General features: G+C 35.9%; 2 protein-coding genes across 2 annotated transcripts in view; both read right to left on the minus strand.

Moving 5' to 3' along the window:
- Window positions 1-9,658: 9,658 nt before the first annotated feature.
- Window positions 9,659-27,712, minus strand: part of LOC125662896 (uncharacterized) — a 59,906-nt gene continuing 41,852 nt past the window's right edge. Inside the window, exons 18-19 of the mRNA XM_056147469.1 lie at window positions 14,660-14,684; window positions 9,659-13,851 (exon numbers count right to left, since the gene is read on the minus strand). Coding sequence (XP_056003444.1) covers window positions 13,535-13,851; window positions 14,660-14,684 — 342 coding nt within the window. The 3' untranslated portion in view covers window positions 9,659-13,534. The remainder of the gene's footprint in view (window positions 13,852-14,659; window positions 14,685-27,712) is intronic.
- On the minus strand, window positions 9,847-11,454 carry LOC125662895 (cholecystokinin receptor type A-like). The gene has a single exon (XM_048895240.1). It carries the CDS (start codon window positions 11,452-11,454, stop codon window positions 9,847-9,849), a length of 1,608 nt encoding a protein of 535 aa, XP_048751197.1.

Below are 27,712 nucleotides of genomic sequence, written 5' to 3' on the forward strand. Positions count from 1 at the left end.
GAAAGTACTTTGACTTCAGAATGAATGTGATTGTCAGAGGGAGAATGATGGACCGAAGCATGCATTTTGTAAAATGATTCTTGTGTTGTTAAATCTTCGAGAATCTTGTTGGAGATGTCTGATTCGGTTCACGAAACAACTTAGCATCATCTAGCAGTAGCAGATTTCACCGTAAGCACTTAATTAACACTAATTTTAATATATTGTAAACAAATTGTAACTGTAAGCTAGGCTATTCCAAAATTCCACAACATATCAGAGGAACCGGTAATTTAGCCTATACATAATGATAAGAGTAGGGGTATATACCACACACCCCTAATAAAAGCACTGGGATTACTGAATCAGAATGACAATTGGGGTGGGTACGATAAAAGCAGAATTTTCGAATTATTTTGAAGCGAAGTTTTGAGTAAGAAATGGTGCCATTCCTTTGGGGTTATTTTTTTCATTGGGGATGGTACCATAGGGCCTACTATTATTATTACAGACAAAAATACCGGTTCCTGTGAATATTCACACCTGACGACCTGTAAAGGGTTGTAAATAGTGAATGTGAACAGCTGCATGTAAATAAGTTAGTGTTCTAACTGCATAATTTAATACCGTTCAATTTTATTCTAATATTTTTGTGATAGGGTTATATGTATACAATTAAAATTGTATGGGAAAGAGTTTAGTAATGCAGAGCTCTAATATAATTTAATTTCTCATGTTGTTTAGACATTTATCCATTAACACATGTATAGGTCTACATAATTTAGGAGTGTAATTACTAGATATAAAGTTAATGTCATTCCTTAGCTTGCAAGTACATTCTTAAGAATCATGACAAACAACACTCTTTAAAATACAATTTTCTGCTTTATTACTATATTCATGGGATAAAAGTCCCCATCCTGTGTTTTATTTGGGATATTTATTCCCATTCATGCTCAAATAGGATATTCACTGCCATTTCATGTTCATTATGGGACATTTTCTCCTATGGGACATTGTATCCCATTTTGAATTTAAAAATGGGAGTTAAAATCCTATGGGAGAAATTATATTTTTTCTCCCATGGGATTTTTGGTGGGAGTGAAAATCCCCCAAGTGGGATTAAAAATCCCTCCAAAATCCCATGGGATTTTTTGATTTCAGGTGAAATATCTTAAAAACTACAATAGTTACAAGTGTAAATGTTGGTGCATGTCTTGTGGACATAAAATCCCATCTTTTTTTGTAAAGGATTTATTTGTATCCTTAATAAAAGGGTTGGCGAAACTCCGGACTTTTGTCGTGTCCAGAGTTAAATGTCGCACTGTTAAGTGTTAACTCTCGCGTTGTCCTGTTGCAGCAAAACACCTTTAGAGAGTTTACCTCGGCATTTTTCACGGATGGCGGTTCTCAGCTGGTCTAGCAAGTTTGCATAGTACACTCCAGTTATTGTACTTCTCTTGGGTAAAAAGTCCAACATAATAACGCCTTTTGCGTCCCAAAACACTGTGGCCATCACCTTGCCAGCAGATGGTTGCGTCTTGAACTTCTTTGGCCTCGGGGACCCTCTCCCTACCCACTGACGACCCTGAGTTTTATTCTCTGGCTCATAGCAATGAACCCAAGTCTCATCTACAGTCACCAGACGCAAACGAAAATCATCTTTTGACCTAAAACGCTTCAACAAAGTGCTGCATACTGATGCTCTGGTTGCCATTTGTTCATCGTTAAGGGATTTGTGGACCTAACGGGCTGTTAGCATGCACATACCTAAACGATCATGTAAGATTGTTGAAACGCTACCATGTGAAATGCCTAATGCCTGCGCTATTTCTTCCACCTGAATTCGCCTATCAGAGTATACCAGATTCCGAACTTTCTTACACATTTCTTCGTCGGTAGCATCCAGTGGACTTCCTGATCTGGCTTCATCTTCTATAGACGTTCTACCGCGTTTGAATTCCCCTACCCAGAATTTAACCCGAGCATACGATGTGCAAAAGACCCATAAACATCAGCTAACTCGCCGTGTATTTCCTTGCCTGTTTTACCTTTTAAATACAAGTACCAAATTATAGTATGGTACCCAACTTTAGATGAAAAGCATGCCTTTGCATGCCATTCAATATTTTATTAAAGAATGACTCGATGCACGTGGTACTCAACTTTAGATGAAAAGCATGCCTTTGCATGCCATGTGTAACATTCAATATTTTATTAAAGAATGACGCGTGCAAATTTGTACCCAGGTATAAAACATGTATTGAAACAAGGCATGAAAATCGTGACTGTTTCGGTCAATCAGAAATGGGATAGGTTGGTTACTTATTGACTCGTCCTCGTACCAATAACAACAAAATTCGAATTGACTGGCTACCTAACATGGCTACGTCAAAAAACGAAATCATTAAAAGCAGCGAGTTTTCGGGTCGTATGGGGTTTTGGTAAATATTTGAAGGTATGTTTGGGCACAAGTATACATGTAATAGGAAATATGTTAGGATTTTTTTTATATTGAATTTATGAGACGACAATACAAGAATACACAGAGATGAGACCTCAACATTGCACATTTCTTGTGCGACGTAAATGGAAGGTTTTTATAAGCACTGTGTACAAGCCGATGACTGTAGTTTTACGATCATCAAAAAATGGCAGGTTACCTCATTGGTAAGAATTTCATAATCACTATTTCAAACGATTGATTATTTATTTGCATCATTTTACGATAATTCTCAAGTGTCCAGTGGAGTATTCTTAATGTTGGTCACTGTTGTATTCTCCAAAGCAAGCTTATTATCGATAAAACGACCTCCACATTATGTAGTAACAATGTTTATCGTTTTAACGGAGACCGTGAATTAGAATTTGATGACCGTATACTATATATCGAATTCGCTTGTTGTGTATTAAAATCAATCTGAATGCATTCTGAAGAGGTCAAAATAGCCGTGATTTTACATCTACGAGTTATTTTGAAGTCTATGTTCACTTCTTGAATCCATATTCAAAATCACGGTATACGAACATCACAAATATTTGTTACGGTCATCACACTACAAAACTCGGAGGCCGTTTTATCGATAATAAGCTTGCTTTGGAGAATACTAGTGACTAATATTAACAATACTCCACTGGATACTTGATAAATATCGTAAAATGATGCAAAGGAATAATAAATTGTTTGAAATCATGGTTATAAAATTCTTACGGATGAGGTCAGCTACCATTTTTTGATGACCGTGTCATCGGCTTGTACACAGCGATAAGGAGTGGATCTGTAGCTCTCTGATCTGTCCGAATATTTTCTCAGAGAGCTACAGTTCTGCAGCCACGTACATTTGTACGTGTACATTCATGTAAGAACTAATGAAAGAATCGATTACTGATATGATAATTATATGGAACTGTAAATTTAGATGTCTGATAACTCAGCATTTTAATTTGATTTGAGGTAAAATAATGATAATGATTGATAACTCTCTATTTTGATTGATTGTTTTGCTGTTTTCCGCTACACTCAACAATTTTTCAGTTATTTGGTGGCGCCCATTTTTTATCGGTGGAAAAGAGAACCCAGATACAATGTACCTGGCAAGAGACCACCGACCTTCCGAACGTAAACTGGGAAACTTTCTCAATTACCGCCGCGAGCAGGATTCGAACCCGCGCCGGCCAGAGGTCGAGTCATTTTGAGCGCGATGTTGTAACCGCTCGGCCACTCTCTATTCAGTAAGCTTGTAGGAGTTATGAGATTGGTTCGTTATCTTCACCTTTTGTTGATTTAGCTAAGATAACCCCAAAAATAAACTGATTAAATCAAGTTGAAGGTTTGTATGGAAGTTTTCAAAGCGTTTACAAAAATCTTGTTATTTAGGCTCTGACAGAGGTATTACCGATTAGCGACACCTATGGGTAGAAAATGGAAAAAATACACGGGGTTTATTTGCCCCGCCCCACCCCCTCTCCTGGAAAAACGTCTTTTATACATGTATTTATATATGCAGTGTAAAACTTCTGGCAGTTCATTTCTAACTACTGGTATCTTATTATTTTAAATTAATAATGAGATGACCTTTTAGATCGTCTATTAGCATTTAGCTATTTAATGAAATAGATCTGTTAATTCCTTTTACTTGGGTCATGAACTTCGCCTTAATTTACATTGATTCTGTTCTTACTTCATCTGTATCTCTGGGTCTAATACATATTCGCAGGATATCGGGACAAATACAAACTTTCACTTTACACAAATCGATTCTAAATGAGGCAAAGCTTTTATACACACCGGACAGGTCCGCTTTAAAATACACTTTAAAAATATCTAGTTCGATTAAAAGCAATTTCGATTTAAACAAAGCTATGTTTGGGGATAATTGTTAAACAATCTTTTGCCTTTTTCAATGTTGTTTTCGGAAGGGGGGGGGTGTAGTTTGAAAGGTTAAATTATAATTCAAGTCCTTTTTTGGGGGGGGGGTATTTTTTTTTTACTGTGAAACTTCATGGTGTCACTATTGGTGGGAGAGGGAGGAAGAGGGGGTCAGAAAATGAGAAAGCCAAAAAAAGGGGGTGGCATCCACAGTCGAGTTTTTAATATTTTTCATAATAAGTTACATGTATAAGTATTTTAAATTGCTTTTAATTAGCGTTTAACTTATGAAGTATATAAAATGGTGGATTCTGAACATGACTTTCCATTTTTCCTGTAATTTCTTCTTCCCTTGTTCATAATGATTGATTTTACAAAATTCTGTCCTCATAACATTGTTACAAACAACATTTTAGCTCACCTGAGCTGAAAGTTCAAGTGAGCTATTCTGATCACCTTTTGTTTGTCGTGTGTCTGTCCGTCCGTCTGTCAGTAAACTTTTCACATTTTCATCTTCTTTTCCAGATCCAGGAGAATTCCAAGCAAACTTGGTACAAAGCATCCTTATAGGGGATTCAAGTTTGCTCAAATGAAGGACCATGCCCCCTTCAAATGGGAGATAATCACAAAAAATGCAAAAATAGGGTGGGGTCATTTTAAAAACTTCTCAAGAACCACTTGGCCAGAAAAGCAGATACTTGCATAAAAGCTTCCTGGCATAGTAGATATTTAAGTTTGTAAAAAGCATGACCCCTGGAGGTAGGGTGGGGCCACAATAGGGAATCAAAGTTTAACATGCGAATGTATAGGGAACCAAACTTGGCACAAAGAATCCATAGATGAGATGTGTTAATATGACAGGCCATACTCTTTTCATACATGCCAACTTTCCCGATTTGTGCGGGATTCTCCCGATTTGAAGCAGTTGAAAAGGCAAATCCCGATATCCCGATCGGGATTGCAAAAATACCCCGAAATCCCGATTTTCTAAAAATATCTCCCATTTTACGACAACAACCCCCCCATTTCCAACCGGAATTTGAAATCCCGCGTCATTTCTGAACTGGCCAATCAGAAATCGGGACAATAGTCAGCCATTGCTGTTTACCTGTGTCGCATGGTATCGGGGTGATGTAATTTACCTGATCTGCCTGTGTCGGGGTGCTTATTGGACAGTGCGAAGCATGTTTTGATAGTAATTAATCGGGAAGACGGATTTCAAACTGACATATCCTTTACACAAACGTGAATGACATCGATAATAGTGTCACCATGCACCACCAAACAATCGGACATTCCCGATTTTTGGCCTCTCGCTGACAGCATCCAAAATATGCAATAAGGTACGTAAAATATATGTTTTTCCAACTATAATAATATAGGCTATCCGAATATATCTGTCTATAGCGATGTATTACATAGTCTATATAGTGTAGTATTCAATAGACTTTGTGATGCGTAATTCGCACAAGTCTGTACTGAATTTTATATTAGCAAGTGGCCTTAATTTACAAGTAAAAACGTATATTTTGATGTTTTTTTTCCCTGGTAATTATTTCAGATGTCATGGGTGTAAAGGTTTTGTTCGCAAACTTCATAGCAGGGCAGACTACTCCTTTTCTGGTTGCAATGCAGATTGTTCCACCAGACTCTGCAAGACAAGATCGCCTTTGTAGTCGTACCTAAATGCCTGTGCTTCAATTTAAATTTTGATATATAGATATATAGACCAGCCAATGTGCATATGGTGTAAAAGGATGCAACTTTAAGTATTATTTGATATTTGTATGTGACTTGTTGGAGAGGATTTTTTGCTGAATAGATGATTTTAATAAAATACTTATGTATATCTTTCAAAGTGTTTTTTTTATTATATAGTTTTGTTCAAGTTAATGGTCAAACACAATTGATGTTGTGTTAATGTATGATACATGTTATTGTATAATGATTAGATTGATATTTTATTTGAAAAGACAAATATTTATTTTCATGGTAAAATGTCGTGAATTTTGAGCGTTGAAAAAAGGTCGTCGCGCGCAAAATCCCCCATGGGGATTTTCAAAAGTTGGCATGTATGCGTTTACAAGGGCATATGATAATTAATGAATTTGTCAAGTTTGATAATTAAGTTACATTTTTTTGAAATTTCTGAACCAAACTGCTTGTATAATGATAGTTTTGTTCAAGCTTGTTTATTGCTAGAAACGCTCAGGTGAGCAATGTGGCCCATGGGCCTCTTGTCTGTTTTCTTTTCAGTTCCGTTTTGTTTTCCGTTCCGCATTTTAGCAACACCCTAGACCGCTCGTCTAAACACCCTAGACCGCTCGTCTAAAAAATTTGCTTTCGATGACGATGGAATCCTCGCCACACTTGTTTTATATAGAAAATATAAGAAAAGCATTTTGCACGATATATCGCATCTGTAGCGGGTACAAAGAGAGGTGGGCGGGGTCCGGGAATTAGACTACACTTAAAACTCTCTCTATGCCAGATCTGTAGCGGATACAAAGAGAGGTGGGGCGGGGTCCGGGAATTAGACTACACTTAAAACTCTCTCTATGCCAGATCTGTAGCAGATACAAAGAGAGGTGGGGTGGGGTCCGGGAATTAGACTACACTTAAAACTCTCTTTATGCCGGATCTGTAGCGGATACAAAGAGAGATGGGGCGGGGTCCGGGAATTAGACTATACTTAAAGCTCTCTTTATGCCGGATCTGTAGCGGATACACAGAGAGAGGTCCGGGGATTAGACCACACTTATAACTCTCTATATACCGGATCTGCAGCGGATACACAGAGGGGTCCGGAGATTAGACCACACTTAAAACTATATATATCGGATCTGTAAAGGAAACAGAGAGGGGTTCGGGGATTAGACCACACTTAAAACTCTCTATATATCGGATTCGCAGCGGATACAAAGAGGGGTCCGGGGATTAGACCACAATTAAAACTCTCTATATATCGGATTCGCAGCGGATACAGAGAGGGGTCCGGGGATTAGACCACACTTAAAACTCTCTATATATCGGATTCGTAGCGGATACAGAGAGGGGTTCGGGGATTAGACCACAATTAAAACTCTCTATATACCGGATCTGTAGAGGAAACAGAGAGGGGTCCGGGGATTAGACCACACTTAAAACTCTCTATATATCGGATTCGCAGCGGATACAGAGAGGGGTCCGGGGATTAGACCACGCTTTAATCTCTATATATGAAATTATTTTGGCATACATCTTCTAATTTGGATTCGGAATCATGGCCGTAAATTAACCTTCAATTTGGAGGAGGCAGGAAATTAGGCGGGGGTCTGGGGGCCGCCCAGGCCCCCAGACGCTGAGCACATTTTGTGCACACTGAACACGTTTCGTGCAAAATCCTTGATTCTAGGGCCTTCTAAGATGTTACTTGACAAACTCATTCTAAAAGAAAGATTTGGAATGCTTTTTAAGGGAGGTATCATGTTCTTAGTTATTGGAAACAACATAAATTCTAATGAACTTTAAATTTTAATTTTTTTTGGCTCAAAAGTTGGAGGAGGCAGCTGCCTCCTCCGCCTCCATGTAATTTACGGCCCTGGGAATGCTTGCTCATCAAATCCTTTATTGTGATATGAACTTAGATTATTTCAATACTTTGAATTCCTGGTTTTAATTCTTTCCATTCCATCCTTTGTGACTCGGCCTACGACAGAAGGATGGATCGTTCTGGAATGACTACCTCTCAGAATTTCTGGATCCGCTCTTGCAGATAGATATTGGATGTATCAATATTGTTTAATACCTGACAATCACAAAAATGTCCCTTTCCTATTTGGCCACTCTCTGTTAATAGCCCTGAGTTAAACTTTTACTAGCTTATCAAGAAAACCCCCATCCCATCACTTAGTTACATCGGAATATTAATATGCGTTACATAATGGAGTTACATTGAATTACGGTATATAATTACATCGGAATATTATTATGCGTTACATAATGGAGTTACAACATTGAATTACGGTATATAATTACATCGGAATATTATTATGCGTTACATAATGGAGTTACATTGAATTACGGTATATAATTACATCGGAATATTATTATGTGTTACATAATGGAGTTACATTGAATTACGGTATATAATTACATCGGTATATTATGAGTTACATAGATACATTCAAGACATAAATTTCATTTTTGAAAACACGAGAGTATTTCATGAAAAGTATGCCGACGTGAAGCATTGAGGTCAGTACTCTCATGTATTATCGAAAATGATGTTTCTGTCTTAAACATACATTGTTCTTTCATTAAGATCGGAATTCCCAGCTATTGATAGAATTACTATATTTATCTGTATTCATACGCGCATTGTTTACAAATGCAACGCATTCATGATGAAATGGCTATCATTATAATTTGTACAGATATCGAAGGCAAAAACATTGGAAATGTAAATATTATGAATTGAGTTATATTGGTATGTTACCAGTAACACTGGTATATTGTGAGTTACATCGGTAAATTACAAGTTACATCGGTATATTATGAGTTACATCGGTATATCATGAGTTACATCGGTACATCATGAGTTATATCGGTACATCATGAGTTACATTGGTACATCATGAGTTACATCGGTAGATTATGATTTACATCGGTACATCATGAGTTACATCGGTACATCATGAGTTACATCGGTATATCATGAGTTACATCGGTAGATTATGAGTTACATCGGTATATTATGAGTTACATCGGTATTTCATGAGTCACATCGGTATATCATGAGTTACATCGGTATAACATGAGTTACACCGGTATATTATGAGTTACATCGGTATTTCATGAGTTACATCGGTATATTATGAGTTACATCGGTACATTATGAGTTACATTGGTAGATTATGAGTTACATCGGTAGATTATGAGTTACATCGGTAGATTATGAGTTACATCGGTATATTATGAGTTACATCGGTATATCATGAGTTACATCGGTACATAATGAGTTACATCGGTACATCATGAGTTACATCGGTACATCATGAGTTACATCGGTATAATAAGGGTTACATCGGTATATTATGAGTTACATCGGTACATTATGAGTTACATCGGTAGATTATGAGTTACATCGGTAGATTATGAGTTACATCGGTACATCAGGCTTTCAATCCTTCACTTCAACATAAAAGCAGCATCAAGTGGGTACCATGTTTAAAACATGGAGTATAGACAAACTACAATGTATTTAACCAGTGAGAGAAGCGACATACATTTATCCCCGGACATGTAATTAATGTAATTAAAAGATAAAACGCAACTTCTACTCTTTATAAATCACACACGTTCAACTTTTTCATGACAGTCATAATCTAAACACCGGCGATATAACATTGACTCAGGCAATATAAACATAAGGCTATCAAATACAAAACCAATATCAAAACAACAAGTATTTTAAACGAAAGTAAAATGATTGTAACTTTTCTAATTATGAATTTTCCTTAAAAGTTGATATCCACTTTTGGACAGAGCATTTTTTTAAGTGCGTACCGGAAACGCCCGTCAAAAAGTCCATATATGACAGGATTGACCACATGGTTGATGATGTAAATCCGCCGGATAATGAGAAAAGTCATGCTTTCGCCGTATGTTAGACCACTCCAGAATTCGTGGTCCTGCGTCTCCATTATGATGAATATCCACGGAGGAATGTAAGTAACGATAGCAACGAACGATATGACGATGAACATTATAGTATAACGATGGACCGCACAACTGTTTTTGTTACTAGATATAGAATCAACATTTGAAGTTTTCCGGTCCTTCTTGAAAGATGACACACTTTGATTTCTGTTTTTTTGAAAGGAGGGTGCACTTTGATTCTTTCTTTTACTAAAAGACGTTGTGCTTAGGTTCCTTTGCTTTTCAAAAACGGGAACGCTTTCGTTTCTCTTGCTACTGAGAAACGGAACATTCTGATTTCTGATTTGTTTCGACATCTTGTTCTCCTTGTTGTTAGAAGACTTATACACATCGACAATGTCTTTTTCTACAGGACCGACTTCCTCAGCACAAGAATTATCTTGAGCATCCACCGCCTCCAATGAGAAAATGGGGCCGCCCTCTGCTAAGGATTCTGTGAGACCAGTTCCCCGTGGGTCATGGTCATTGATATCAACGCCCCTGTCCAGAACCCTCTCGATCCCCATTGTTTTTTTAGTTGTGGGCCTTGACATTGTCTCTGTGCCGGTGTTGCTCCCGCCACTTGGAATGGATTCAGAGTTTTTATTCTCTTTGCTGATGACTACTGCATTTTCCGTCCTTAGCTGGGTTTCGTCACGTTTCTCTTCGTCTTTGTTTTTGATTTCAGCGCTCTCCTTTGATATAAAACTTTCATCTTCTGACGGACAGTGTACTGCTGCATTGGAATTCTTTGATATTGAAAATTTACGCTTGTAACTTTTCATACTTTTAAAACTGTAGAAAACTCTCTTACCGACCAAAAAGTACAGGAAAGACATTATTCCTACGGCGATGCATTCTAGACTCAAGATAACGTAATTGTAAACAGCCAAATCAGTGTGTTTGCCAGTACCGACTCCACAAACAACCCCTGTGATGTTAGTTTTATGTATGGGGTGGTTACCATACAGGACAAGGACAGGGACAGATAACAGTCCAGCACAAAACACCGTCAGTGCTACACAACAATACTTATGCCGCTCCGTCATCTGCCAACCAAACGGCCGACAGATCTTCTGGTACCGCTGAACTGAGATCACGAACAGGAGGAGCAGAGAGCTAATGATTGTCACTGAAGTACTGAAAAATAGGAACTTACAGACAACGTCCGCGGGAAACATCACCGGGAACAGGTTCTGGGTGAGTGATAGCGAGGCTGAGGTTACACAGCCAGTCAGATCCACCACCGCCAGTACAGGGATAAAGAAGCGGTCCTCTTTCTGGTTCCTCATCTTAAATCTATACATCATGATAACAAGAAAGTTCCCCAAGACACCCACTACAACATAGCAACACTGGAGGATGGTGCTGACTGCGAACCGTTCAGATAGAAATGTATTCCACTGCCTCAGATCTGTAGTGGCCATAATCCTGTTTGCCTTCCACTTGAATTGTCACAATTTTATAATTGTCTATTAAACTTCAAATGTTCTAGGCGATCAGTGAAGTCCCATGAGTTATAATAATTTATCATTCAGAGAAGCAACATTGTCTCATTCGATATGAGTATCAAAATGTCCAAGCATGATAAACCGTTCATTGAAACGTCTGGTGATATTTTCAGAGTTTTCAAATAGAGTAACATTCCCAGAGTAGATTGCATTGGAAGAAATGGATGCTGGAAAAGATCGATGTCAGGTGCTTCTCGTGTCGGGGAGTGGTACATTGATGAACACTGTGGCAGAGGCGTCACACGTCAAGGCCACATACCACGACAATAGAATGTCAGCACGAGGAATCACAGTTAATGTACAATATTATGATTTTAAAAAATCTTGTAATTCACGCAAGCAATGATAATTCTAGGGGCAAACTTAAGTGTCACAACGAATGCGGCGGATCAATATATTACACGCAGAATTTATTAAAGCTTATCGTCTCTAATGGTCGATCACTTTTAAAAACAAGGACTGTTGCTGAGACTTTGAGAATCGGAAACCTGCTTTAAAACATTTCCCCGAGTAAAACATGTGGAAAAGCGTTTAACAAAGACATATTCATTGAAATAATGAAGGTTATCAACGATTTGCAGGCCCTTAAAGAATTAGTTATTTAGTAGCAATTCTTTTATACATTATACAGGTGCAATCTGCATGGGTTTAAAAAAAAAACAACGCGAGTTCAAACACAATGTACTGTATACAAACACAATGTACTGAATATAATATTTCACATTGTTCCAGTTCAATGGACTTGAATGAAAAATTTAGCACGAAAAATTCAGGACATAACTATTGATGAGTTTACAAACAAATGGCTTGCAAGGTAAACTTCAGTGCTGTGGTAGCATTGCGCGTGGTACCAAAATAAAAGGCGCTATCAGAACCAACATTTCAGAATCAATTCTATTCAAAACCAGACCTGTCCAGACTATTGCCGCCTGTGTAAATTTCTGCATTACATACATATGTAGTAATGATGCACACTGTGGTTTTAATTGGCTACGTAACCATGACACACCATTTAGGCATATAAAGCAACCTGTGTTCTATGTTCGCGTTTCTAATGTCTCTGTATTACAGTTATATCACAGTCGTCAAACATCACCGGATCATTAGCAACGTTTCTGAACTTCTAATCATATCCTTTTCAAAGTTAAGGCACTGATAAAACTTTTTTACGAATGACATTAGCCAAGTAATCACTAACTTGCAATAAGTTATGAGCCTAGTGTGAGCTTTTAATGTCCATCCATTATAAATCTATGGACAAATATGGCTAAATCAGCTTGCACCAGGGTTGTGACACACCGTCTGACAATAGCAAAGTGCCAAGTCTGAGATTCTAAAGTATTTCCGTTACATTTAACTTTGGCCAAATAGCCATAGGAAGAACAGGCAGAGAGGGTGATTCCTAGGAGTGAGTAACCCCTGTTGACCGGTCACACCCACTATGAGCCCGGTAAGATAAATCGTAAGGCAAATTATATCTACCACGAAACTATTTTAGATTTGAATGAATTACTGTTTTTAAAAACAAAAACTACGTGTACGAATCCTAATTATGCTTAAAATTGGATTTTCACTTTGGGAGTGAGCTGTTTCCCTTTGGGAGTGAGATGTTTCCCTAAGGGAGTGAGCTGTTTCCCTATGAGAGCGAGCCGTTTTCCTTTGGGAGTGAGCTGTTTCCCTAAGGGAGTGATCAGTTTCCCTATGAGAGCGAGCTGTTTCCCATGGGAGTGAGCCGTTTCCCTTTGGGAGTGAGTTGTTTCCCTTTGGGAGTGAATCAGCATAAAATATATAAAATTTGGATGTTCCTATATTGATTAAATATATGGGTTGAATTAAATTGAGCCAGACATTTTATCGACGTGTGCCTTGATTCTCCAGCGGGGCAGAGTCAAGAAGTGACACAGAGATTTCAATGTGGTTTGAACTATGAGAACGAATAGAATGTTATTTATACGTAGCAAGACTAAATTCGGTACTTTGTACGGTATATCTGTACTTAAAATAGATCATTGTTAGTGCTTTGGTCGACAGCGTTAGTTGCGCACACTAAATCGAATCCGACCTCGAGCAATGCTGTAACAAGAACTCTGAACGTAGGTTTGAACTCAGAATACAAGTACCACTGTGATAAGACGTCTCGGATAGTTGATGTTGGGTCGCGTTCGATTGGTCTCTGTAGAATAGACAAGATGTCTTCTGATGAAATATCGAGTTCGACAGCCAACGGAAATATGTCCCTATCGATATTCAAAGCAATGGCTGCCAATTCTCGTCTGCTCACACTGCGCTCTAGATATTTCTCTGGGATGTCACCTAAAAAGGATTGTATATATTGTTTAACGTCCCTCTTGAGAATATTTCACTCATATGAATCTTACAATGGAGTGTTGGTCAGTCTTAGATCTGATTGTATAACAAAGCATGTCTGCATTTAAACGGCCACACATTGAATGTATATGTACATGTACATATATGCCAAATGGTTAAGTGTATGCAAACATAGCGTTACATGTAAAATGAAACCTATGATCCTAGTAATTCTGCAAGTCGAAAGGTCATAACTCTCTTCCAGTAGGTCAAATGAAACGAAAATGGCACAAACAGTCAGTGTCCATGAACGGAATAGAGGTGGTGTTGTGGGTTGTTGTTTTTTAGGCCTGCCGTAAAATCGTTCAGATGACCAATCATTGGTGTTAGTTAAAACGTTCATTTACGTCATACAAATACGAGTGGGATTTTTTCTTATTCAGATTTTTTACATGAAACCCTGTTTGGGTCTCGTCTTAAAATAAAACTTGACAGATCAGATATCTTGGTTTCTGGGCGTTGGCGTGGCCCCGTCTTGCTGAGTGAAACAAACTATACCCTATTTTAATACAATTATCACTCACAGAAATGACTGGGCGTCATTATAACGAAATAACCATATATACCCTCGTCAGATATTTCAGTATCAAACCAACTACACGTAGATGGAACGTTCATCTATTATATCCTTGTGAAAAGTTCCGAGATTTCCTTAAAACCTAAAGATAATTCATATTCAAATAATGATCAATTCGATTTAATATTTCTTCTCTCTATAATTCATGATCATTTAAACAAAATAAAAACAACTTACCAGTTTCATGATGAATTCTAAATCCCTAAAATTGAAAAGAAAATATTAAGTTTAGTAAAAACGGGAATTCTTATTAGAGGATTTGATATTTTTGACCTTATTTTACAGAACTTGAAAACGATTTTCCCATCTAATCCAAACAATATATCTTATCAGAGTTAAAGTTTTGAAGGGATTGGGACATATTATTCTGAACGTTCTGGTTTAGCTTTTAAAAGCCATGCCAAATCAACCGAAATCGAAAGCCATGTCAAATCAACCGAAATCGAAAGCCTTGCCAAATCAACCGAAATCGAAAGCCATGCCAAATCAACCGAAATCGAAAGTAAAAGAGGAAGTTTTGGGGGAGAGAGAATTATGACAATAGGTGACGAGTGTTGAAGAAACTTTACGTTGCTGTCGACTGAAGCAAAAGCTGTCTGATTTGGAAGACTTGTGAATAATTATGTTACTCTGGTAACCTCAGTAGGCACAATGTATGCCACTAATTAACTGCATTTCAATAATTAAAAAAGTACGGATAGTACTCCCGCTAGTATTTTATCTATCTATTTTATTTTTATTGTTTGGTATTCTATTATATATCCCATTGTAGTAGATTATAGACTACTATGAATCAAATATTACAGGAATCTTATGAATTTCAATTCAAAATATCTCCCTCTAAAGACCAATCCATATGCAAAAAAGCAATTGCCATGCTGCTCCATCCCATATTACCACAAGGGGGCGTATTTTGAACCAAATTGACTCTGTACTCAATGAAGAAGTGTTTTTTTGGGTTTTTTTTTTGCATACATATTGTTCAATCAAATTTTAGCTACACATTGAAATGTAACTTATTTTTCTATTGTCAAACTTCTTGAGACAACCCAGTGTGTTACATGCAATAATAATAGTATAACAAAGTCTCCTGATTTATAACTTTATAATACTCCAGAACATTGCTGAGAAGGAAATTGTCACGCTGATCCGTAACACAAAATGATGCTGGAAACCTTGATTACGAGCGACTAGTTATCGATCGCGTCTCCCCTGAGACTTACAATTAACGGTCGTGTAACAGAAGAATGGTCTACTGACAACCAAACTGCAGGAGTTTTGCTTTGGATCTATACTTCTGAGTATCATGGTTTCTTTTGAGATTTGAAATATATTAACAAGAAATGGAAGCTGTAGACTTTTCAATATCATTGTGCGATAACTTGCTAGAAAGCGCATATTGAATTATATGAAGTGAGCAACTGACGAGTCCACAAGTAATCAAGTAGTCCTTCCCGGAACATTCATCATTTATAAGCGAAAACAATCAGGGGGATCTGTTATACAATAAAAATTTTATAGCGCTGGGAAACTGTGCGTTGTAGCTATTACATATTTTATATTTCATTGTTGATTTACGTTACACACCAGTACTAATGGAGAAACACATGATGAAAGCATTTAGATTGTCTTTACATTTTACCGTACTTGGAATCTAAACAAAATTAAATACTTTTTCCCGATTTCCTTGGCGTTGTCTCTTTGCTTGATTTGATACTTTGGTGTGACTATGACAGTTGATACTAATGATGACCTACTTATTTCTATATACAACCCCTTAGTATCTTCGTTATGGTGCATATGGTGGAGTGAATCCCTCTCGGATCATTTTGGATCATTCTAAACATTTGCCGGCTTTCTTTACGTAAATGAAAAATTATGTTTTTAGTCCTTATATAATTTACAACCAACAACTTACGATTTATGAGACTCTATTCTACCGGTTTTAACAATTTCGATATATTCCAATTTCTCGATTCATATTTTTGATGGAACTTCCGGTTGTCAAGTTATTTGCATATGCCCATATAAGGTAGTGTTTACATCAATGGGCGAGTACGAAGGAGAAAGCGATTTCGTCGGTATTACAAGGTTTAAATTTGATATCAAGTTCAACAAGAGGTCCTTGGGTCACATCGCTCACCTGAATCAAACTGGCCCCTCCGTTGTTCAGCTGTTGTGATTTTTAAAATTTTTAATCAATCCTTATTATATACATTTTGACCCCATATTGTGGCTCCAACCTAATCCCAAAGGACCACATCATAACTGAAAATAATTCACATAACAAATAGTTTCGGATATAATTGATAGATTATGATTTCTTAAAATTAGGTCAAACTCAAAGTTTAAAGCCACAAGGTCAAAGGACATGATATGAAATGAAAGCTCTTGCCATAAGAAATATATATACAAAATATGAAAGATCTACCTTAAATATACACATATTGTGTAGGTAAGATTTTTATCAAAAGTAGAACAAATGTCCAGGTCAAGGTCACAAGATCACACACCATTGCATCATAAGAAAACATATTACCATAAAAAATGTATATACAAAATATGAAAGCCTTAGCTTAAATAATTTGAGAGATATTTTCAAAGATTTTCCTATAAATCAGCACATGTAAAACTTTATCCCCTATTGTGGCCCCCACCCTAACCCCGAGAACCATGAATTGCACAAACTTGGATCTACTCTATGTCAGGAAGGTTGCATGTAAATATGAACTTTTCTGGCCCACTGGTTCTTGAGAATAAGATTTTTAAAGATTTCCCCTATATACTTGCATGTAAAACTTTGATCCCTTCTTGTGGCCCACCCTGCACCAGGAGCAATGATTTTATCAAACTTGAATCTGCACTATGTCTGGAATCTTTCAAGTAAATTTGATTTTTTCTTGCCCAGTGGTTCTTGAAAAGATTTTTAAATGAAACCCACCTTATTTTTACATCTTTGGGATTATCTCCCCTTTGAAGGGGCATGGTCTTTCATTTGAACAAACGTGAATCCCCTTTACCCAAAAATGCTCTGTACCAAGTTTGATTGAAATTGGCCCTGTGCTTATGGAAAAGAAGATGAAAATGTGAAAAGTTTATGGACGAACAGACAGACGGACAAAATGTGATCAGAAAAGCTCTCTTTAGCCATCGGCTCAGGTGAGCTAAAACGAACAGCAGAGTGCAATTTTAGGATTTTCCTTTCTTTGTTGGAATGGTCGAGTAACTACATTTTCGCACTGATTGTCAATGTTTAGGTTTTTCAGTAGCTCCCTTGCCAAAACTAAATGCGCCACAAGTTTGCACCCAACAGTTTTCTTTGCCATAAGTCTTCACCAAAACTTTGCAGAAGTTTGCCAGTATTGGCAAATAGTTGTAGCAAACTTCCAGTAAACATCTGTGAATCTTATAAAAGATTTGCTACTAGTAGCAAACAGTTCTGGCAATTTTGTGGCAACCAATACAGATTATTAATTAAAAGTTTCTTGACTTTTTTGCTGAAGGCATGGCAATTAATACAATTCAAAATAATAATCCACTTACCGATACGCTGCCAAAATATGACAAAGACAACTAATTGATTTAAAAATAAAAATTTCCCGTTTTTATAATGTGTACAATACAATTATGACGTAGACATGAACACAATACAGTTAAAAAAGAAATACTTGATACAGGCATATAAATGAAGGTTTGTTAGCTTCAAACGTGATTTTATAAGAATCAAAAGACCAGGAGGACAAAGATTGGACAAAATGTTCTTCATAATCGATATATTCATAAATGTCTTTGCAAATTAGAAATCTACAAATAACAATAAATCCATGATAAATTTTTGATATACCGGTAGTATTGTAAATCTTAGTAAGAGAATATCATAAATTGATTTTATTTGTAACACGCAATTTTATAATGATATTGATATTGTATAACTTGTTATGGGGGACCCCTGTCCCTCTTGATAACCCCAGACGGCACTTTTTATTATTATAATTATCACTGTCCCTCTTGACAACCCCAGACGGCACTTTTTATTATTATAATTATCATTGTCCCTCTTGACAACCCCAGACGGCACTTTTTATTATTATAATTATCATTGTCCCTCTTGACAACCCCAGACGGCACTTTTTATTATTATAATTATCATTCTATCATACATCGCAGCACTGTTAAGTTGTTGGCCCTTTATGGAATAGAAAATCAACGAAATAAAACGTGCACAATAAATTGCTTTTTGTTAGGCTTATGGGGGGGGGGGGTCGATGTCAAACAAGACGTGTATTTTCTTACAAGTAACGTTACACAAAACACAATTGGTAAAAATTCAATACAAACTCTGATTCAACGAGAAATGATGGTATCGACAACTTTTGCTATTTCATTATGAAATAACTGAAAAAATATTGATATTGATTACAAGCAATGTAAGCTGTAAATGACGATATATTTTCGACTATCCAATCCTGAATTAAATAACACCTATCAGAACAACTAATATAATCCCCAAAGATCTGAAGAAAAATTCAGCAAAAGAAACAAGGGAATATTGTTTGAGAATAATATACCTACAATGAACATTTCTTATAAACCGCCATTGCGCCGTATACACAAGACAAGGGAACGATGATTGCCGAACACTATCGGGTTGCTGAGACCGAGTCATATAAAAAGATGGAAACTGACACGAGTAACTACACGTTTCGTTTGTTTTAAACTATTACATCGTTTCATGAATGACAAGAAGTACTATATGTGTAAGAAAGTAATAATTATGCAAATGAAATTTTGATAGTGAATTTCCTATAAAATTGACATGTTAAATTGTTCGCAAATTTGACATGTGCTCAATGCCTCTCTTTCGCCTATTTCCTTCGAGGTCAATGCATATCGGAGATTACAAGCAGGAATTACTGACAGGATGACAATGATTTATGAATCGACATTTTCTGCTGATTTGACGGGTTTATTGCTTCAGATTCACTCTGATTCTATGAAGTTATATGTATTCAATCACAAATATGTTATATATTTGTTCTTTCATTTTTCAATTTATTTCCCGTCAGTTACAGCTTGTATTGCTTTAACATAACTTGGTATGGGAACACCTCCCCCTCTTGACAATTAACTCCATACGGCACAACTTTTGATTTTTCTTTAATTTTACATCGCAGCACTGTTTTTAAAAAGTTGTAGACCTTCTATGAAAGAGAAAGTCAACGGAATAAAACATGCACATTAAAATGCTTTTGTTTTCTTTTTCTCTCGACGCGATATCAAATAAAACGTATAATTTGATTTGAGTAACGTTATACAAAACATTACTGGTAATACAAACTCTATGCAACGGTATCATATACAAACTGACAGTATATCAGATATCGGCTGCTTCATTGTAAAACACATTGGAAAACGGGGGGGGGGGGTGATCCGCCTGTCAAAACATAAAATGTGTCATTTTTTGTTAAATGTACCAGAGGACGTCAGGTCACATCGATTGCGATTTTTTTTACTGTGGCGGAATAAATATGGCAACAATGCTGCATGCTGTGGTAATTGGTAAGTTACAATGTATTTTGAAACTTATTAAAACGGGGGAAAAAACCGCAAATTATACTGCATTTTCTGATGCATGGCGTATTTTGTGTGATGTCAGGCATAAGCATTAAATTTTACTTTCCAGTGGAATACTTTCTGTCGGAGTGACTCCAAACTGACCAAAATCGATCTTGCGCCGCGAAGTAAACATCAAGCCTACATATATAGGGACAACTTTATCCCATCTATAGCCTACACATGTCTTCTGAACAGGTATCAAGATTCGTTGCGTTTGCGAAGAACCAAGATGGCGGTCTTCTTGGACAGTCAACGTTTCGTCGGTATGTCAATATTTTCGCATCCTCACTAGTCAAGGATTTATGATCCGTTCCGCTTCTCTACAACCCTTGGCTGTGTTAGCACGATTTTCGTAGCTTTGAGTGGCGTCCTCTGGTGGATGGAGAAAATAAACTCTGTTTCGATTACATCATGTTCAACCAATGAAAATGCATTTTTCAACTACACTTTGTGTGTTGTTAAAATAAAAATGGCTGTATCCAGTGAGTTACACGATGTTATGTGCAAATAATTTAAAATCAATAAACTTTTCTTCACCATGTTGTTTGGAGATTATAAAAATCTGATTAAATGGAAACGTTTTGAAGACAATGACTATTTGTTTCCACATTCCTTCGTCTTGCACGTGGTGTAACGTAACACGCTATCTGATTAGATGCAGGGGACCTCGCCTGCATCCAATCACATTCAGGAAATTGTTGCCACGAAAATCGTGATAACGCATCCAAGTGTTGTAGAGTAGCGGCGCGGATCGTAAATCATTGGCTAGCAGGGATGATATTTGCGCGGCGCAAGTGATTTGTATTTATCAGTGTTTGTTTTCCTTTTTATGAATTAAATGTGTGTACCGTGTTGTTTTATCACTTTGTTTTAAATTACAACGAATGAAGCTAATGATCTTTAACCTATATAGATGTTAACAGGTAACGTACATTGTATATTAGCCAGAGGTATGTTCCCAAAGAAAATCTCCACTATATATTCCATACAAAACCATGTACATGTATTTTCAACAACAAAAAATTGAAATCATTTCTTGATTAATTTTAATGAAATTAAAAGCACCGATCTAAGAAGTATTCACAGCATCATCTAATAATTTCAGAATAATTATATGATAATATATTGTAAAGATATGACAATTTTAACACGAAGTTTAATATGAGAGTACTTACTCTTTATATAAGTATGTGTAATTTTGGAATAAAAGACACTACTATCTCCTACAATATTTCAGACATTGTAACATTTTTTTTATTATGATGACAGTTACTTCAGATATTTCTAAACAAAATGGTGTTTATTTCATCTAGTTAGAGAGAAAATTGGCTCCAAGGGAGGATTTTGAAAAAAGGTAGTTTTACGTGAAATATATGGAGAAAATTTTCTTTGGGAAGTTAATCACTTACATGTCAAGTGGAAATTGTATAGAATAATTATAAATTGGACAGTGCTTTATGATAAACAATACATCTTCTCACATGATATATATGCATGTATATATTGGTAATGTTTTTTAGGGTTTTGGGTTGTTGTTTTTTTGACATCATACCTTAATCAGTTTCTACTACAGGCACCTGAAGTGAGGATAACGTGTACGTGTAGATCTTATGTACAGTCCCATCCTCTACCCAAAGTGATATATATATATATATATATATATATATATATATATATATATTCTATACAATTGCATCGAGAGATCCACTCTCCTTATAAAATATCTTAAAGCTGACATGAATTAATAAATACGTACATCTTTCTCATCTTATCCGCCATATTTCTTTCAGGTAGCCTAATTTACTCTACCCGTATATACCCCAAATGTGATTGTCACACCTGAGTTATTTTTCTAGGTGGACTCGACCAGTGCACATCTCCGATAGTAATATATAGAAACAAATAAAATAACATTTTAAAACATTATGCTTTACTCAAAATTACAAAATATTGATTGTATACTAATGCAGCATTCTGGAAGTTTAGATAAGTTAGACAAAAATGCAAAAAAAAAAAGCAAAAAAAAAAAAAAAAAGCTTTTCTTGCATACTTGTAGGTGCATGCAAGTATTTGCATTTTCTAATAAAATAAATGCGGATAAATCATTTGCCAATTACATACTGATAGAATGGAATAGGCAAAGAGCATAAAATATATTATTTATATCAATTCTTGCAAAATAAAGGTGCATGCCATATGCATAATATGCAATGCACAAGGTATAATCGCAAAAAAAAGTATCAAATACGGGCGTCTATTCAACAGGTATCGGAGATGTGCACTTACCGAAAATAATAGATTCTCTTTATTCTGATAAATCCACGAAACAAAATGATAAACTCCATTTGTATCTCGTTAGAACTTTACAACACGTTGTCATTCCATTACACAGACTGCGACACACTTCACCCGTGCCAAACAGTGTGTCTTCAATCAGGGGAGATGTCAGAATCGAAAAATTTTCCTGTATTGAATGCCTGTCTGTCCGAGGGTTTGCAGTTTATAGAAATGGGGTATCTAATATCTGGTTGGATATATTGCGTGCACAATTCAAAATTTCTCGATGATCATATACAAACTTGGATATACAAATAAGGGAATAATGATCGAAAATATACATCTGTGTGCAAATGCGTCTATTACATTTGCAATGCATAATAAACAGTTCATTACACAAAGACACATATGAAAGGGAATTTATAAACGAAAATATAGTTTTGTTGTCTCTTTTGGAACCACATAATTATTTACGGTCTCTGTATGTCCATATTCATTGAGAGAGAGAGAGAGAGAGAGAGAGAGAGAGAGAGAGAGAGAGAGAGCGACCGTCCTACTTCGATTTATAATATATCATTTCACAGAAGGAAAGAAAATTGACCCCTTATATAAATGTAAGCTTTCAAGCATTAAAAATTTCCAGCTATTTAAAAATTTGTGATTGACAATATATTGGAAACTTACAGGAGTTGATGCTTATAATTGAATTCATTACAAATTTTAAAAAAAATATTAGTTTGAACTGTGCATGTAGAAAATACTTAATTTGTATGTTAGAATAACGGGGGAAAAGTAAATTGTCAAAAAAAGTGGGGAAAGCAGACCAGCCTTCCTGCCCACCCCAACCCTCTGTTTTCGTGCCTGAAACAACATATCAATTCGTGTTGAAAGAAAGGTGCATATCTACATTTCATTAAATTCCAAAGGAGCTCGAATTTGTGTGTTCCCCTATTAATTATTTTGTATGCAAGATTCGTTCCCGAATTTAGAATCATGCTTTCAGTCAGAGCAGAAATGAATTCATGTTGAAGTATATCTAGTTTGAATGCAAATGTTGGGTTCCTTCTTTTAATTTCATCACACTCATTAGAAACCCCTCTACCAAACTATGCAGCTTTGTTTTTATTGATATCTAAATCGGTATAAATGAATCCGGATATAAATTATATAATGTTTTTTCATGATCATATAGATATTGATACTGATAATGAAAAAAGAAAATGTTTATACCCTTGCCTTCTGCATATCATACTAATTCATTACAGTATATTGACATTGTATCATATCAAATAAAAGCTCAACACGAATTTTACTGATTTATGCATACTAACATCTTATCGAATACATTTGAATTTGATATTTCTACGTACAGCGGTATGGCCATTGCGCCAGATCTACGAAATGAAAATATTTATGAATAAATTACACTCAAGCCTCGAAGTAATCATTATGGCATGTTACAGAAACGTTAAAACACACAAATGCTATAGTCCTGCAATGCATGCATGCGATTTTTCTGAATACATGTATTTATATGTATTCATGAATGAAGTTCCTACGCTTGAAAATATCTTGGTCTTTATGCATTTTGTTTTGTGATTTTGGTTTACCATTTCTTACACTGTGTAAATGAAGGAAAACTTGGTAAAGGGTGCAATTCTACATGCACCATACAATTAGTATACATGCATGTGTTGCAAAACAAAATGTACATATAATAACCAGATATGTATCGTCATTTTTCATGGGGGGGGGGGGGGTACAACAGGGGATAAAATGGAAAATTGGATTCTTCAAAATTTCTTGCCATTCAAAATAATAATTAAAAAAGATGAACGAAAACAGCAATAAAACAAAACAAAACACTCAAACAAACCAAGATGTTTTGTCCGATGTTCAAAGTCCCAATGTGGGGTGAAGGGTTAAAGAGTCTTTTACTTTGACTACCTCAATAATTTTCCCCTACACTTCATTTTCTTCAATCGTTGGGGGTCGGATGGGGTGGTTAGAGTCCTCTACTATGAGTGCCTCATATCTTCATTTTCTTAATTGGTGGTGGTGTGTGTCTTCTACTATTATATCAGAACTTTCAAGCTGGGGTAAGTGGGGGAGGGGTTGTCACTCAATGTATCTTTTATTTGCATTACAAACTAACAAAAAATGGATATTGTTATTAAAGGTGGGTGACAGACACTCTTGTCCTCTCCCCTTTATGTTTGATAACGACGCATAATATGATAAACTCGATTATTACATTTTGCATTAGTACAATTTGCGTCGAGTTCGACGCAGAATGTAATAACGCAAAATGGCATAGATATATAAGATCTATTGAGCGCCAAATTATCATAAAATTAAGTAATTGAAAATAACATTATTTCAAAATATGTTTAATTTTTAATTAATGCGTGCTTTAAATGAATCAAATAAATCTGTATTATCAATTAATGAGAGCAATATTGAGTTACTAGTACTGTTCTCTTTTTATTGAATTAACGATATCATTTGTCTTAATAAGAGCACGATTATTACAAGATCATCGGTCCCCCCCTCTCTCTCTCTCGTCGTTATCTCTCTCGTTGTTCTCTCTCTCTCTCTCTCTCTCTCTCTCTCTCTCTCTCTCTCTCTCTCTCATCCCATACACTCGTACAGTGTTGTATATGCAAATTTATGTACCTAAATGATTTCCTGATTTATAAATCTGCAATACCTTGACCAGTAAAGCATATGCGCACAATACAGGGTAAATATTATACTCTGATACTTCCCCTGATTGAAGATAGCTGATCGGCACGGGCTAAGTGTGTCCCAGTCTGTACAATGGACAATGTTGTTTACTGTTGGAATACAAATGGAGTTTATCGTTTTGTTTCATGGATTATGCAAATAAAGGGAGTTTTACTACTACTTAGAGTATTTTCGACAAGTGTACACGTACATCTGCGGTCCTTTACTGATATTACGAGTAGGCCCAGGTAAATAGTCGTCCGCATTCGATGCGTTTTCATGGCGAGCATACATGCCATTTTTATAAGTACAGTAGTATTTATGTCTTTGCCTTTTACTTGAAGTAATTGTGAATGGTATAGATTGTATACTCTTTGCTTATTCCATTTTATCAACAGATAAAAGATGAAAAATTTCTCCGCATTTTTGTATAGTTTTGACATATTTACTGCAAATTTACGCACGTTCACGTAAAGAAAAGGCATTCTATATATATTTATCCAAATATATATATTTAGAATGATTTACTACTGTACGATATGTTTATTATAATTTTGAGCACTGCGTGGTGTTCCAAAACGTGATTTCATTTCTTCTTGATGTTCTATAAATTAGTATCGGAGATGTACATGTTACCTGTCGAAGCTACCCGCACAGGTAAATCGAAGACACTGATGTGAAGTGAAGCGTAGCAAAGCTCGTCCCCTTATATACCATGCGAACCCCGATACATATAACAATAGAATTTCCAACTAATATGGCGGATTAGCAAAGAAATATGGCGGACATATAGAATTATACTATATTTATTAATTCATGTCAGCTTTAAACACTGAATGACACAGCGACTGTGTGAGATTGCATCAGTGTGTATAAGTAGCGCTTTAGGAGCATAACAAAGATTCTTTTCTAGGGAAGTCGTTGTGGCCGAGTGGACTTACGCATTGGTTTGACAATCTTGCTAGGCGGTGGGTGACGTACGTCGCTGGTTCGACCCCGGGCTGGGGCGAAAATTTTCAGTACCTAGTTGTGATTATTTAGTGCTTTATATATATATATATATATATAGGTAAAAAGTTTACTAAACGTCTTCGTGTATCTTTTTTTATTTTTTACCAATACTTTTACCGATCATTGCGAAAAGTAATTATTATATATACATATATATAACACCAAACTGATAATTTATCCAATATATGTGATCACGTGATTTCCCCGCAGATCATAAGTCGTTAGTCAGTTGGATAAATTATGATAGTTCTACATGCATGTTTATTTTTTCATTGGATAAAGGGGTTATGAAAATCATTATATACACGCTATCAGGTGCCTATATGATTTCTTCCATATTTGTTTAAAAATCAATATCTTACATTTGCAAATGCTACATCTACACACATAACAAGCTTGTTGTTCAATTCAATAACAGTCATTAATGTACCAGGAGCCGATATGCAACACTTTAACTCCATTTCATTTGGAGTATAATATACAATTAATAATTGATTCAGATAAATCACTTAGAGAAATTAGAAAAGCAAGGACTTTTTTTCTGACTTCTGCTACACTGAACACATCCAAATTTCAGCACCTATGTTTTAATACTTTAATAGTAAAAGTGTTACGTTTTGAAACTCTTAAATAGAATGAATCTCGAAAGGTTTGACCGTGTAACATAACACGACTGAGAAATGTAACATGTGGGTGCTCTAAGATACTAAATCACTCTGTTAGAATGTAATGTATTTGGTAAACATTTTTGACAACCTTTATCCGTGAAATGCATATGAAATTCAACTTTATAGTTTCCTGATCTGCTTGCATACATGATTTGCACAAAAATGTTCTATTCTTGGGGATTCGATTCAATTAATGATGGTAGCTTTTGTCTTATTCTTACAGAACTCATTATGTATATAGCTACAAATTGAGTGCTATGAAATAGTTTTGTATTTAGGCAATTCGTATTCTCAAATGGAAAACAAGAATATGCCAATAAGGGTCCTAATTTTTTGACACACTGAAGCAAATGTAAAGGTAAATGTGAAATTAAAGTTTCATATTTGACCCATACAATGATTCAAAGGCAATAACAAAATTAAAAAAAAAAAAAAAAAAAAAAAAGCTCACACCTTTTCATTTCGTCATTTGAAATGCTTTGCCTTGAAATTAAATGAATGATTTCTACCAATGCAGTAAAAAGGTTTAAGAATACCTTACAGTATAGGAATAGAATAAAAGAAAAGCCATGACCTCAGTCGAGTTCAAAGGCTTTCTAATATTTGAAATGAGAACTGGTCGCTCTTGGATTTCAGGATATAAGGTTTGGTGAATTGACATTTCAATAAAATATGATTCAGATTTTACATTAATTGGATAAATATTTTAAACAAGATGTGCTTAGGCATGACAACGTGTCATTATCAATTTGACAGTGCCACTCTGAAATATTTTAGTCATGATTAAACCAAATACTTAATTCTCAGTTTGTTTACCAGCATTGTTTGCCACCTTGCTAGAATTATTTGCTGCAAACATTTGCCAGAACTGTTTGCTGCAAACATTTACCAGAACTGTTGGCTTCAAATTTGCCAGAAGCTGAGTTGTATC

This window comes from Ostrea edulis, chromosome 8 (genome assembly GCF_947568905.1).
Source record: "Ostrea edulis chromosome 8, xbOstEdul1.1, whole genome shotgun sequence".
NCBI classification, from domain to species: Eukaryota; Metazoa; Mollusca; class Bivalvia; order Ostreida; family Ostreidae; genus Ostrea; species Ostrea edulis.